This window comes from Pseudonaja textilis, chromosome 3 (genome assembly GCF_049901715.1).
Source record: "Pseudonaja textilis isolate UNSWEBS1 chromosome 3, rPseTex1.2, whole genome shotgun sequence".
NCBI classification, from domain to species: Eukaryota; Metazoa; Chordata; class Lepidosauria; order Squamata; family Elapidae; genus Pseudonaja; species Pseudonaja textilis.
In genome coordinates, this window is record NC_141992.1 from 177,967,671 (window position 1) to 177,983,915 (window position 16,245).

At 37.0% G+C, this 16,245-nt stretch overlaps 1 protein-coding gene across 26 annotated transcripts in view; it reads left to right on the plus strand.

The window, feature by feature from the left end:
* The window catches only part of RIMS2 (regulating synaptic membrane exocytosis 2), a 279,536-nt gene that overhangs the window by 23,096 nt on the left and 240,195 nt on the right, over positions 1-16,245 (plus strand). For 20 of the 26 annotated variants that reach the window (XM_087931589.1, XM_087931590.1, XM_087931593.1 and 17 more), the window contains exons 2-3: positions 8,099-8,131; positions 8,527-8,613. The exons of the other annotated variants lie outside the window; for them this stretch is intronic. In XM_087931589.1, coding sequence (XP_087787715.1) covers positions 8,099-8,131; positions 8,527-8,613 — 120 coding nt within the window. The remainder of the gene's footprint in view (positions 1-8,098; positions 8,132-8,526; positions 8,614-16,245) is intronic. 26 annotated transcript variants of the gene reach the window in all.

A 16,245-nucleotide genomic window follows, 5' to 3' on the forward strand; every position in this document is an offset into this window, starting at 1 on the left:
CATTGCCCCAGCTCAGCTCCACCGTGCATGCCTGTGCACTTCCCGCTGGCCAGGTGGCCTTCAGGTCTCTGCCATGCATTCACGAGGGCAGGGCACATGTGCGGGGCAGGGCACATGCACAGGGGATGGGGTGCATGCATGGGGGGTCACACGGACATGCACAGGGGTGCACACTTGCACGGGGGTGCTCGCTGCATTTTGGGTATGTGCATACACACTTTGGGCACTTGGGGCCCAGAAGGTTCGCCATCACTGGTATAGACTGTCTACAAACAAGGATGTGACTAAGTAACAACAATAGTTCATTGTAATATTAGAAAAAAAATATCCCTTGCCTGTGAGCAAGAACTGATGAGATCACAAAACAGGCAAAATAAAAGAAAAATGAAGAAGTTCTCTGGGACTTTAGAATTCAGGCAGACTAACATCTGCCACACAACACCCCAGACATAACCACTATTGATAAGAAAAGCAAAAAAAGCCAGGGGACAGCAGAATAGAAGAGAAAGAATTTGTGGTAACCCAGGGCATGGCATAAAGGCAATACAGTCAAATAATAAGTAGGAGTCCCTTTATTAGCTCCCGCTCTGCCCTCAATGTCCTGGTTACCTTCTGGTCTGGAGAAAAACTCCCAGGAACAGCCTTTGGCTGTAAAGATTCAAGTTCAAACATTGTTAACAAAAACTTTATAAGTCCAATTCAAGGCAAGATGAGCTAATTAATCTGGCAGTACAAGAGAAGGAATTCCAGACACGAAGGAACGTCAGTGAATCAGCCAGTTGGGAGGATTCCAGGAATGCAGATAACCACAATCAACCCAAGATAAACTCACCTTTGTTCCCAGAAAACACCGCTCTCAGCTTGCATCTCTTTTAAACTCTCTTCCCAGGAGTGCCTAATGAAGGGAATCAGGGCCCTTTCCTCCCCTGTAAGCCATGCAACCCATGTTGCTCTTTTCTCTGTTCCTCTCTGCATGTCCTAGAATGAAGAGGGGGTAGGCCTGGGTCTCCCTCTGAACTCCCTCTCCCTTGTTCTATCTCTTCCCTGCTCTGCCCAGTTGGACTTTGTCCTTCCCCAGTTTTCTCCACAGTCAATGGAGCCACACTCCCGCTCCTGTCAGCTGTTCATCTTCTTCCTCAGATTCAGACTCCGACAGGGGCAAGGCAGAATTGGAGAAAATCAAAATATAAAGACATGTAAATAGAAATAGATCAATCATGACAAAAGAAAACAAAGTTAGTAATAATAGTAATAGGTGCCTTGGGGCAAATACAAAACAACTGGAGCACCACTTGAACACCACTGGTATTGAGAAAACCAGCCAATTGCAAAACTAGCTTTATGTGGCATGGTTTAAATCTTGCAGCAATACCTTGATATTAAACAGCACTTGCCTCTCCCAGGTCCTTGGAAAGCACTTGGTAGGTGGACGTAAATGCTAGATCCTATCTAAACACCTGACTGAATGTGTAACCACTCATAATATTTTTATTATTACGTCCCACCTTTTTATGTAAGTCAAAGTGGCAAACATATTTAATACTCCTACTTCCTATTTTTTCCACAACAAGCCTGTGAGAAAAAGGCTGAGAAAATGAGATTGCCACACTAACCAGCTTTCACGCAAAAGGGCGGCCTTTCAGTCTTCTGGTTTATAGGCTAGCATCTTAACTCCTATTCCAAAGTGTACGTACAATATGTAAAACTATATAAGTATGCATACTTATGGCAGGCAAAAACTATAACCTGGAAAGGGCAAGGCTAAACTGTTAAGAATCTTCCACTGTCAAAGGTTAAAATGGAAATTCTGCAGTCTAACGACGATTTATGGAAAATAATTACATCACAAAGGACTGGCACAAAAAAAAAAAACAAAGCTTGGGACAGAAAAGACAGATAAGGAGGATTTATAATAATAAGTTGTATGTGGAAATAAGTAACTAAATAAGAGCAAATACTGCTAAAGGAATTAGGGATTAGTTGCAGAAACTGCACGAGCAGACTAATTTAAACAGCAAACTATATCTACTCAAAGCTGTGTAGGATGAAATTGCAGAACTCCTAAGAAATGTAGGAAAATATGAATTTAGTGGTAGAAATTGAATTTGTACAGGATAGGAAATGACTCCTGGTAGAAAGTGGCCAATTGAGGACCCCACAAGATCCTCCAGGCAGCAGTGCTTTGTGAGAGGAGTCTGTAGCGGTACTATAGTGTTGGCTAGTGAGTCACCAACAAGACTAGCCAGTTCACTGTGGAAAAAGCTGCTTTGGAAATTTTCTTTTTCAAACAGATAATAAGTAGTGCTTTCTACTTCTTAAACACATTTATTGTTGACGGATGAAGACAAATATACATGTCCCAGGATAATGTTGCGGGATGCAATCTGAATTAGTCACCAGGATCAGAGATAACAGATAATCAGAGTTGGAAGGGACCTTGTAGGTCATCTAGTCCAGTGGTTGCCAACCAGTGGGCTGGAGACCACTGGTGGTCTGTGAGAAAATTTTGGTGGTCTGCAGAGAAATGTCACCCCCAAAGCTATTAATCCAGGCTGCATGGGAACACAAGGCTGCGCCACGCACATGGCCCGCAGGAACACACGGCTTGTGTCACTTGCACTGCGAACAATACAAGGTAGTGAAGGGAGGGGGAAAGGGCAGAGGGGGGAGTTGCCCCACTCGCCCCACATGCCTGGCATGGCCACTGGGCTGCTTCTTTCCACTTCTTCCTTCTGCTTTTGGCTGCACACAAGGAAAACAGCAGAAGTCTTTCTTTCTCTCCCCCAAACTCTGCCAGAAATGAATCTTTGGGACCCTGCAAGGCATCCTACTCCAAGAGGCTGTACTGGTGCAACAACTCTCACAAAAACTCATTTCTAGTGGAGTTTGGGGGAGAGAAAGGAAGACTTCTGCTGTTTTCCTTGCATGAAGCCAAAAGTCTTGCTCTCTCCCCCACCCTGAGAACAGAGCTGGTATCCTGCGATCCCAAATAAAGAATGATTGATCAGTAGGAAAATGGGATGGGGAATTTTCCTGGATTTTTTTTTTTTTTGATTTTCCCGTGGTTTCTGGTCCGCAGGATTTAAAATTATGAGTTTGGTGGTTCCTGAGGTTCAAATGGTTGGCGACCCCTGATCTAGTCCAACCCCCTGCCCAAGCAGGAGACCCTACACTATTTCTGACAAAGGTTTATTCTTCCAAGCTTTTGGACTCAGACTGGACCCCATCCTCAGGGAACTCCAGAGTGTGTGGTGAGAAGAACACATTATGAAGAGAGAAAAGTTCCCTGAGGATGGGCTCCACCATGAATCCAAAAACTTGGAAGAATAAACCTCTGGTCCCAGTGACCAACTCAGGTTGCACCCTGCAACTTTAACATTTTTGCTGATTTCAAAAAAGTTCTTTTTTTTTGTTTGTCACAGCCTCGTATTTCTTTTTGAAGAACAGTGCTGCTTTAGAGACATTTTTATTACTAAATGACAAGGAGGAGGATGATAGGCAGTGAGTCAAAATCAGGAAACATTTCCTTTCCTTAACTTTTTCTGAGAAACATATGGATTTAAAATGTGGTGGCTTAATTTTGCTTTTTTAAAAACAACAACAACAAAAATCTGTTAAGTTCATTTGATAGTGGACGTTATAACTTGTGACTTTGAATTCTTATGGGTTTTTTTAAAAAATCTTCCAATTATAACTGAATCTGATTGGCCAAGACACAACTGCTGATCTACAAATATATTTTTAAAAGATTTATTCTTTGACCATAAGAGGGAGCCAAAAACTACAAAACACCGAGGCTTTTGTTCCTGTTCTATAAAATCCTGAGACAAACAAGACGGAAAACAAACTGAAACACTATCATAGAAGGCTGTTAAGGTGGCTAGATCTCATGAAAAGCGTCTTGCAGGAATGCTCAGACAAAATAATTCAAACAATTCAAGCATTTGGAAGAAAGATCAATGACCCAGGGATGCAACAAGTGCAGAAATTTATCAAATCACTGAGATGGCTTCACAAATAAAGGGCAAAGGAAATGATAAAGATGATTTCTTACAATATAAGAATTGACAGTAAGAGTGCTCATTATGAGGGTGACTTAAACAAAATTGTTCTAGTGGAATTAAAAGAAGAACTGTAAGTAAGTCATTGCGTTATAAGAGAATAACTGGTCTAAAAGAAGTATCTGAGAACATTCTGAGACAAAACACAGTACCTGTTCAGGAGCTATTTTGAAGATAAAGATTTTATTGAAGGGGATGACAAACTTAATAGGAAAATTGGAGTCAGAAAGACAGGACCCTTACTGATTTAACATATGTTAAAGAAATATTAAATTTGGATAAGAAAACTTATTATTTTGTATTAATAACAAGTGGGTTTGAAAGTATGATGAATAAGTTACTGTTATGATTTGAAAAATATTGCTGAAACTGAATTTAGAAACTTAATATGTTTAATACTGTGTGAAATGTTTGAGCAATGGGAAATTTATAATGATTTATGTAACTAGAAAGATTTTTTAAAATAAAACAATGTATTAGAAGGAATTGTATCTGTAAGGATGGCAATTTTAAAAGCATTTTTAAAGCTTGGACTTTAAAATGAATATAAGATTTTAAAACATAGAACATAGAAGTTTTTTTTTCTTTAGGGTTGTTGGACAAAGAATTTGAAAGAATATGTGGACTTTTTGCTATCATAGATGATGACAATGCACAATCTAATAAATGTAAATAGAAAGATATATTATCTTTTACAGTAGAAAAATGGACAGAAAAATGGATTTGGTTGAGATGGCATTGTTAACTGTTTTAAACTAAGACAAACTTTTATCCAGTTTGGTTTCCATTTGGGAATTGCTTCTGAACTTTTTGCTCAAAATAGAAGGTAAAAAAACCCTTTAGACTTTAGTTTGAAGGTAGGATAATTGTGTAGTTATAGAATTGGCTGGTAGTTAGTAAATGTAATAGAGAATGGTGACTGTAACTATAGTTCATATTTTACTGTAGTGGAAAGAGTTGGACGTCAATGCTTCCCTCCCTCCTTTTATTCTTATTATCCTGCATCCCTCTTTTCCCCTTGTCTAATCCTTATTTTCATTGTACTTTATATTATAATAAATTTTAATAAAAGTTTAGAAAGAGGAGACGAAATGAGAGATGATCATGTAGGGGCTTTGCTGCTGTCCTTTTAATTCAAAGCCTATAGTTCTTTTTGACAGCCAGTTTGGTATACTGGTTGAGGCATCACAAAGAAACTGGGAAACTACGAGTTCTTAGGTATAAAGCCAGCTAGGTGACTTTGGGCTAGCCACTAGTCAGTCCCTTTCAGCCCTAAGAAAAAGGCAATGTCAAACTATTTCCAAAAATGTTCCCAAGAAAAATGTGGACACTTGTCTGATTTGAAGATGCATACAAGCAAATAGCTCTTTATACACAGCCTAAGGGGAAAGACTAGATTGTGAGCTTATGCTAGAATATGACAGAAGGAATCTATCTATCTATCTATCTATCTATCTATCTATCTATCTATCTATCTATCTATCTATCTATCTATCTATCACTACAGAGGAAGAATGAAGGCAAGTAAAGTGTATTTATGGTTGGGAGACAGAGAGAAGAAGAGAGAGAGCTCCCTATATTATTTTGCTGCAAAAAAGCAGTATGCCTAAAGAAAAACTACCTTATTTGGAAGACTGAACAAAATAAGATGGAGCCACCAAAGAGAAAGTAGCAGGAAATACTACAGCAAGTGAAGCAATTGGAATCACAGAGTGAATGCTATAAAGCAGTCGAAGAAAACAATGGATTCCGATGGAGGATACATTCTGGAGCCAATAAACGTATACCAACAAAGAACTTTTAATAGAATGAGATGAAAAAGTTTACCTAGCATATGAGAAGGGCCTAACAGTGCAAGGAATTGGAAATGGAGTTGTAAAAGGTTTCACCACCAATGTGAAATGCAAGATGCCAACAAAAGATGTCTGTATGTATAAGTAATAGATGGAGGTCTACTTTCTATGAAATGTTCGATCAAGATTGCACACTGCAATGGAAACATGTACAGTTTCTAATGAAGTGAACATTATTGTTGGGGCAGTTGCAAGTTATCCTATATGTAGCCCTTAGAGGTGAAGGGTGAAGAAGCTAGAGTGGTAACTCACCCTCTTCACTAGAACTGCATTTGCCTGTGGCACAGATGACTCAGAATTGGGATCTCTAAAGCCATAAAGTAACTTGCAAGTCAAAACAATGGAACAGACATAGGACTATATCATTATGGTACATGAATGGCAAGTACAACTCACATGTCACTGCCCAACATCATCAACAGTTGATCAAGTCACCCCTTGGATGTAATTCATAGTGACTATATGGAGTGGTAAGAAAAGTGATTTTCAGGCAACTGATTTTTTATCATCTTCACTGATTACCACACAATACAGAAATACATAGCCATAAAATGCAAAAACATGCAAAATGAGAGTCTAATACTCAAAGAATACACAATGATGGTAAGCAATATAGTCTAATGCCAGTTAATTATCTTCTGAAATGACAGTGGAGTAGAATATATGAACACGGAGACACTGGAAGTAATAGAACATGAAACACCAGATTATGTAACCTATATTCTAGAGCAAAATGGATCGCCAGAAAGAATGATTGTCTGACAGAATATGAAAAGAAGTATTTTTGAGAGATGGTAATCTATCCAACAAGTTCTAGGGAGACGCAGTTATGGTACTTGGCTATCTACAAAGTTGGCTACTAACGGAAGCCAAGGAAAAGACTATATGAATAATGAAATGCCATGAATCTTAACATAGGTCATTAAAGCCATCTTTTTGGCTACAGAGCCTGTGTAATAAGAAATGCTCATAGCTGAGTAATGGAGCACATAATGGTTAAATGCAATGAGAAGAGTAAAGGATACACCAAGGGGAAACCCAAGTTACGCAGAGGAACCATGTGCAACAATTCATTCTTTGATAACATGCAGTGAGGTGAAATCTTGAAGCAAATGAACCCTGAAGAGCATTTACTATAATATATCTGTAAAGCAGGAGATCCATCCAATTAGCCAAGGAATTGCCAAGAAGAGGCATGTTTAGTAGCAGTCAAACAGGAGGCAAAAGGTATTTCCAACCACTTGTACAAAGAGGAAACAAACAACATGTCCAACTGATGCATAGATAACAAGGAGATTTCAAATCCCAGAGGTCAAGGTATAATCAAGAGCATAACTGCTAGAAAAATCTCAGACATAGTCAGAACCCATGAAATTCATAAACCTATCGCCTGGCAGTTTGTCATATTTTGAAACTTGTTTTGGCTTTTGCTATTTTAACGAGAGCCTCATTGAACTATTCGCTTATTTGCTTTGTATGGCTTTCCAACTTACCAACTGTGATTCTGGCAGCTAATATACAATGAAAACCAAAATGAAATAGGTAAAGATAGCATAGAGGAGAACACGCTATAAACCGAGGCCAATCTACAATCATTTAGTATTCTAGTTGTTACAGATAGGTTCATCCAGCATTCTGCTTCCGTGCTCAGAGAAAAGCCAGATCTTCAAAGCCTTATGGAAGGATTGGAGCATCTGAATCTTATGGATTTAAAACTGAATCTTGTGGGGCAGGCTATAAACAAATAATTGTTTTATCACAAATACAATAGTTGAAAAGTATGAACTAATTTTGAACATAGTGATTAATCCATGAGCTGAAATTCAGCTGCCAATATCAACAACAGTACTTTTGAAGTTTATTGTTTTATTTAGTTTACTACTGTATATAGTGAATTGCTTTTTATATGCTTTTAGTCACTCAAACTACAAATTTAAATTGGAGATTGTATGGCTTATTATGTGTCTTAAGATTCCAGTGTTAGGGTTATTATTATTTCCTGGAGACATTGTACGTTTTATGTTTTATGATAGTCCATTTATAGTTTTGTTTAATGGAAAACTGATTTGGATTCAAGGTGTAGTTAAATAAAAATATTTTTCTGATGCCACTCAGATATGACAGATATAGAAAAGGGTTTATGTCCTATATACACTGCACTCAGTTGTGCACTTATTTTTTTAGGGGTAAAGAAGAACAAAAACAACCAGTGACACAGTAAGTAAAAAAACAAAAACACATGTGCAGTGGGCTTTACTTCTCTATCTTTGCCATTTTCTGCTTTCTGCACCTTTGATGGTTTTAAACGAATACCAGTTAGGCTGCAGTTAGTTATCTGCTTTTGGATTGGCTTGTAAAAGCTGCTTTCAGTGTGTTATTTCATCCACATTTCAGTTGGATGTGGTTTCTTGCTACCTGCTTGCGGATTATTCTGGTTTAAAACTATTCTCCCCTAAATCCTAATTGTGGCTGACTTAATTGCAGTGAACATTTCCATTGGCTGTAGCTTTCCTGCATTTACATGATGATGATGATGATAATGATTATAGAAAAAAAAATTATACTATGATTTCATTTGGTTATTCAGTCACATTATTTGCTTATTTGAACAGGTGGTTCCCCTTTAGTGGGTTCACTGAGCTGGTAAATAACGTTCTTCAGCCACAGCAAAAACAACAAAATGAAAAGGAGCCCCAGACGTAAGTAAGCTACTGTGTGTAGATTTAGTTTTCCTCCAACATTGAGACATACCAAAGGGTATGTTTAAGTGATAACTCTAAAACAACATATTTTAAATTGAGGCTGAATTCTTGGGGAGTAAGTGCCACTGAATACAGCTTTATATACTAATTAGTTAGCAGGTATAAAACTATACACTAAATAACCAATGTTGATTTTCAAATTTTCATCGATAAAGTGAATTGTACCTGGCCTTTAATTTGGCTGATGGAAATACAAGGTGCTCCTTGCATTCATATAGAACCCATTGAAAGCAACATCATTTAACTTTTGAATAAATAAATATACTAAACTATAAATATTAAATATGTTTAACTTTTAGATAAACAAATATACATGATTGATTTTACCATACAATTGAAATTTCAGGCCATTTTAGTTGCCTATAAAGTTTATATACATCTAATACTTTATACATCATCACTGGATCATTCTTTGTCAACATTTATCAAATTGAAAAGCTCTGACCGACAATGTTTTTGTTTTGGGTGACATTTATAAATGACTATCCCTTGGAAGCACAAACTGTCGATAATGAAATTGCCTTTTATTTGATTTTTTAAATTGTTTTCTCTATTTATTTCTTTGTTGTGTTTGTGTTTGTTTGTTTAATTTAGTTGTATATTCAATAAAGTTTATTATTAAAAAAAATAAATGACCATCCCTTGAGGAGAAAGTAAGAAACCAATTTCTTTAAAAAATACAGTGATTGTAACAGAAATTGCAAAGTAGAATACATAGCTGTATACTTAAAAGAGCTGAACAGGAATAATTTTTAAAGCAGGACATACATTATATGTTATAGTTTCTAAAGTTCTAAAACTGTCTTTCAATTTTGGAGGTTCGAACATGATGGCATGGTTTAGACTCCTTATCTTTATGTATTGGTTATATTCACCTCTTAAATATTTTGGCACATAAATTATTATTGTTTCAGTACTAGCAGAATAATACCTGAAGAAGATAAAAGAGGAAAATATAACTTTGTCAGACATTTCTATTAATTTATGAAAGTTATCCAAGCATTGAAATGGTTTGTTGCATAATTTGGGATAGAGACAAAACATTGTACCTTTATTATATACAATTTTCTTGAAAATTTTTAATATTTATATTTTAAATTAAGTTATTGCAGTCCACGTGATAATTAGAATTTAAATTTCAACCCTAAGTTTTATCTATGCAAACTATAGTAATATTGAAAAATTTAGGCCATGGTTTAGGTATATATATATCTATGTAGCATTCATAATATATAATGTATATAACTGAGGAAGATCATATTTCTGGGATTAGTCTGGGATATAATACTGCTATCAGAAGAGATATGTTATTTATGAACTGATAGGAATATGAATATTAAATCAGAGCTATATACAAATATATCCATGCATATCTTTTGAATCTTAAGTCTGTTTTTTAAAAAGTATTTGATGTTTCCAACTAGTCTACTAACAGTTCCATTGAAATCAACTGACCTTCTTAATGCTATTTTTAACTGTGATGTTAGCAAAACAGAAACTGTTAAAGTTATCTGTTTGCTTGGATAAGAATTCTTTTTAGTGACTAAAAATAAACCTTGAACTAGCTGGTGTAATACAGTATTACCAAGGTTAAAATGCCTGCTAGTTAAGAGATGATAAGTTCTTGGTCTCTTTTTATCTGTCTTGCACTTCACTTTAAAAGGTTCATTTCTGTAATCATTCAGACAGCTATGAATCCTATACAAACAACTTGTATGTACTTTAAAAACTTTCCATGACTTTGATTTATATTTGTTGACTGATCTTATAGTTGGGGTCATCAAAACTCTAATACTTCTCTCCCCCACCCCCTTTCCATCACTCTCAAAATCTTTAAAATATTTCAAGAACAGCTCTCTAGTTTTGCATTTTCTAAACCTCAATATATATAATTAAGAATTTTCTTTTTCATTTTTTCCTATAATGTTCATTTGATCTATATATTTTGCAAAATGCTGTTCTCATTGAATGCAATATATAATTAAATAAGCATAATAATACATATTATATATTTAATTACAGTAAGCATAACTTCCCAATTGACAGGTAGATTCTAAGTGAAGAATTCAGCACTGTGATTATAATTCTTTTAATTTAATGTATGAAGTGTACCCTAGTAAGATGAAATTCATATGAATGCTAAACACACAAGCAACAGATTTGTAACAATTTATCCTGACAGACCTATATCAAGCGAAAATTTGAACAAAGTCTTGCTTGTCAAAGTATGGGTTGAAATTTCCAATCATATGGAAAGATGCTACATATATGTTTTTTCTTTCAACAGCCTACTATTTATGTTCCTTATGGGAATTGTGAATGTGATATTGCTTTCATTTTACTTGTCCCATAAAGATTTGAGAAAGAAATAAACTAATGAACATAATTACTAAATAAAGGATAAGAAATCCAAATTAGTTTTAGAGTTTTAGAGGCTATATTTTTATTTGTTAATCAGTCGTTTATAATTAGTTTTGTAGTGAATATAAATGATAATGTATTAGCAGTATTTTGGGTATAGAATATAACCATTGTTGAAATATAAGCATCTTGTGATCAATCAAAATGCAAACTTGGTATCTTTAGTTATACATGGTGAATCCATGTAATTTGTTTAAAGAAAAATGCATTTCCACTGGACAAAAAAGATTTAACTTACATGCAAGTTGTTAATTGCAATCTAATTTCTAACTTAACAAACTCTCCAACAGCCTAGTTGTTAGTAGATTTGCAAAGAATTTTATTTGATGGAATGTTTTTGTTAAAAATTGTTTTTGACAAACATAATTTTAATTAATAATTTTGTTTTCCAAATTTATTCTCTCTCCCTCAACAAGAAACTGAAGACAAATTCTTTTGACTCAGGTCCATTTAATTCAAATGGAATCTCAACAAGGGTGCTCATTATGCCCGTACAATGGTACTTGGTACTCGACTGTTTTGAAAGTTGTCAAATTTAGTATTTGATGTGAAAATTGTATCCTGGTGCTTGTCATTTGTTTGGTGCTTGACATTCAATCTAGAGCTTGTCAATGTTGGCTGCCTTGTGACTTGCTACCCTTTCCAGCCAAAACAAAGGGATACACATTGATCATGCGATAGCTCTTGCCCTATACACATCTCCTTGAGGTTTTATCCTAGTTTATGTGGTCATTTTGTGTATTTTTAAATGCTTTTTTTCTAATCATGAGAAAATGAACAGTGGTAGCGCTGAGCAGAAAATTACTGCACCTCTCTTGATCAAAAGATAGAAAAGGAAAATATGGAGTGGTATTTGGATTACTGACCTTGCTAGGGAATACGGCATGCCTCGAACAACGTTCTCCACCACCACCATCATTAAGAATAAAGAAGCAATTAAAAAGGCCGATGTTGCAAAAGAAGTGAAAGTAACAAAGCAGGATTCCCAAACACTTAAGGAAGTTGAAAAGCTTTTATTAATTGGGCAAACAAGGAACAGTTAGAGGGCAACAGTGTGTTGGAAGGCATGATATATAAAAAAGCAAAACGGCTGCATGCTAATCTCTTGAAAAACAAACTGGGACTAAGTGGTGAGAGTGTTGAAGTTTTTTAAGGTCAGTCATAGCTGGTTTGATCATTTTAAAAAGAGGACTGATATCCATAGTGTTGTGAGGCATGGCGAGGCAGTGAGTGCTAACAAAAAGGCTGCTGATGAATCTGACTGTGAAATTCATGGCTTCATAGGGTTTTATTCCCCACCAAGTTTTTAACTGTGATGAGACCGAATCTTTTTTGCGGAAAAACAAGGCTAAGTAGAGTCCACATCACAAAAGAAGAGACGTTATTGTCAGGTCACAAACCAATGAAGAACAGGCTTCCTCTATTGTTGTGTGGGAATGCTACTGGGGATTTAAAAACCAAGCCTCTAGTATTCTATCATAGTGAAAACCTGTGAATTTTCAAGAAGCATCATGTCATAAATATCAAATGCACATGTGATGTGGAGGGCAAACAGCAAAGTTTGAGGCATTTTTTTTACCAAATGGATAAATGAAGTGTTTGGTCCCTCAGTGAAAACATATTTGCTGGAGAAAGGTTTGCCTCTGAAAGCTTTCCTAATAATGGACAATGTACCTCCCTACCCTCAAGGCTTGGAGGATGATTTACTGGAGGAGTTCTGTACCACTGCATCACTGTAAGGTTTCTAAATCCCCCGCCGCCACTATTCTCATCCAGTCCATGGATAGCAGGTCATTTCAAACTTCAAAAAGTTGTGTACCAAATTGTACACTAAGGCACTTTTCCAGAGACCATCTCTGGCATCTAGTTGACATTCAAAGAATTCTGGAAGGATCATTTCAATTTCCTGCTCTGCCTTAATCTTACTGATAAGGCCTGAAATGAAGTCTTTTATAGGACAATGAATTCCATGATCACAAATTCATGGAAGAATTTATGATCAGAAGCTGTGACTCAGAGAGACTTCTAAGGATTTGAGCTTGACAATTGTGCAGGGTATTGTATCTTTGGGCTAACCCATGGGTTTGGAGGTCAATGCTGCTGATGTTCAGGAGTTAATGGAAGAACATCATGAAGAGTTGAGCCCGAGGAGCTGCTGGAACTACAGAAGGAGCATCAACAAGAGGAGGCTAAAGATATTTCTTCAGATGAGGAGGAGATAAGGAGTGATGTCTCCATGTTCCTTGATAAAAGAAATGTGTGCAAACTGGGCAGAAGTTCAAAACTTGGTGGAGAAGTACCATCCTGACACAGGTCTGGCAAACAGAGATGTGAATTTACTTGATGACCAAGCAATTTCACATTTTTGAGGAATTCTGAAAACACAGAAGCAGTCCTCATTGGATAGGTTTTACTGAAGGTGACAAAAATGTGCCAGAGCCTGTGGTGCAAGTTGAAAAAAGGCAGAAAAGAGAAAGAACATCTGAAATGCAAGTGTCCAGTGTTCTATTGGAGGGGGACTTTCCTTTCCAGCAATACTCCATGTACCCTCTCCTCCTCACCATTCTCCTCCCACCATCTCTATAATGACTTTCCCAGATGAAGAGGAAGAACTGACTCAGGGAAGGGTCAGAAAGATGCCAAGGTCTCTGTTCACTCTGAGCAAGAAGTGAACATGTCAGAGGAAGAGGAGAAGCCAGGACTTCACAGGGCCATCAGGGGAATGATTAGATGAGTGCCTGGCTGGAAAGGAGAGGGGAGAGATACAGCTACAGTTGGAGAGCTTGGAAACCCAGTCAAAAGCACAGGGTGGAGAAGGGTCATCGCTTGAGCCAGTCAGCAGATATGAAAAGGAACTGCCTCCTCTACCAGATCCTAGGATGTGATGGCAAACCTATGCCATGTGTGTCACGCAGAGCTATTTGTGCTGGCATGTGAGCCCCAGGCAAACTAAATTCACTGTGCATGCACACACCTCCCATCTAGTTTTCGGGCCTTTTTCAGCCTGACAGAGGCTTGAGGAAAGCCTCTGCAGGCTTTGCAGGCTGAAAAATAAGCTAGCTTCATCATTTCCTCTATTTCCGGAAATACCGGAAGTGACAGTGGCCTGCAAAGCCTGCAGAAGCTTCCCTCAAGCCTCTGGCAGGCCGAAAAAGGCTGAAAATGGGCTGAACATCAGCTGGGAGGTGCAGTGGAGGTAAGGTGGTGGCGGGGGGAATTGCACGTGCATGCACAGGGGGTGGGGGGGCTGTGCACATTGCCTTCTGGGAGCCGGCACACCATTTTTGGCACAGGAGCCCAAAAGGTTAGCCACCACTGTCCTAGGATGTATAGGACTGAACTGAGGGAAGCACAAGGGAAGTCAGCAATGCTACTGGTGAGAGGAGGCAGCTTTGTCCCTCCTAATGAGTTATAAAGGTATTTAGCCCAACACAAGGAGCAATGTGACATTGGAAACAGCTGCCCATTTTCTCTACCATGTAAGTGCTCCAACTCAGTGACTCCAGTCTTCATAAAGTCCAAGTGGCATGTTTGGACTTCAGACCTGTTTCTAGGATTTTGGGCTTGTGCCTTGACATGGATTTATCGTGTGTGGACTCTGGATTGTGCCAGGATTTTGGACTGTGTGTGGATTTGTCTTGTGCCTTTGCCTGCAGACTTTACAATCCTGTGCCTAAGCTGTGCAGGCTTGGATTCAGGGGAACTTTGCATTTGGGGGGAGTGGGACTTTTCCTAATATTTTTTTTTAAATTCCCCATGAGTTCATGCGTGTGGACTGGAACAGGACAAGCCAAATTAGGACATGGACTCTTCTCGGTTCAGGTAAAGCAAAGTTTTCATTTTATTCAATGAAAGTACAGTATTTATTAATTTTAGGCTTATTTCTCACATAAAGTAATGATATACAACCCTACTTTTTAACTTATTGCCTTAAAATATACACTGTCTGGTTCAGGAATGTATTAAAATTTACATTGTTTCTGATAGGAAAATTTTGTGTGGTACTTATCAACCAATTTGCAGACACTTGGCAACTATTTTCAGTCATGATGGTTGCAATATTTATTTCTTATGATTGTCATTTACAACCTGCCTTGCTGGCTTCCCACAAAGCCAATGGAAAAGCCGGCAGGAAAAGTAGCAAGTCACTAGTCTCCTGGCCAGACGTAAATATGATTCTTACATGAGATATGATTTTCACTTAATACAGAATCATCACGAGTATGATGACAACTATAACTGAGAACAGTTCTTAGCACTTCTACATTACATGATATTTGTTGCAGGTAAAGGAAGTTTTATACTCTAATGTTCTCCAATGAATATTGCCGTTGGAGCACAGAACCTCTTCAGTATTAGTGCTTACCACTAATTTACCAAGTATGATAAATACGTGTGCATTTAATTTAAAAGATGAAGAAAGGAAGAAGAGATAGGGAAAAAACCCATATGATGCCCAGTTTCTTCACCATTTCAAGTTAAAGTTGGCCAGTTGTCAACTCCAACTGAAACTAATCTGGGGCTTTTCTATCTCCCCAATAAAAATGTGATTTTGACACACACACGTGTGTGTGTGTGTGTGTGTGTGTATGTATATGCATACATACCTCCTAGAAGTCATTATAAAATAAAGGCACATTGAATTTTAATAACTACTGATTAAAATTAAAGCTAGTGAAATAAAATTCTATTTATACAATGATTTAAGTCTTTCAGAGAATCAAGCTGGAATAAAACCTTGATGTACTGAGATAGAACTGATCTAAAAATTAGATTTTTTTCCTAAACTGAAAGAGTAATCAAGTAGAAGTTGGAATAAAGCTTTGCATGTACTAAGATAGAACTAATCTAAAAATTAGAAATTCTTCCTACAACAAAACAGTAATTGATTAAATCATAAAACCAGTTAGAAAGATAAATAAGTTGCTGATTATCTATAGAGGGAAAATTAAGTGAAATCTAAGTACAAAACTAGAGGGTCACAACCCAATTAAAATAGTGCCACTTGTAACAGTAACAATAACAAAAAAAATATATTGAATAAAAGTAGTCAGTAAAAGCTGAAAAGAATAGGACAGCATTTCCTTGAGATGTAAATACTTAAAAACCTTTGATAAACAGAAAAGAATATTTTTAACACCACAAAAA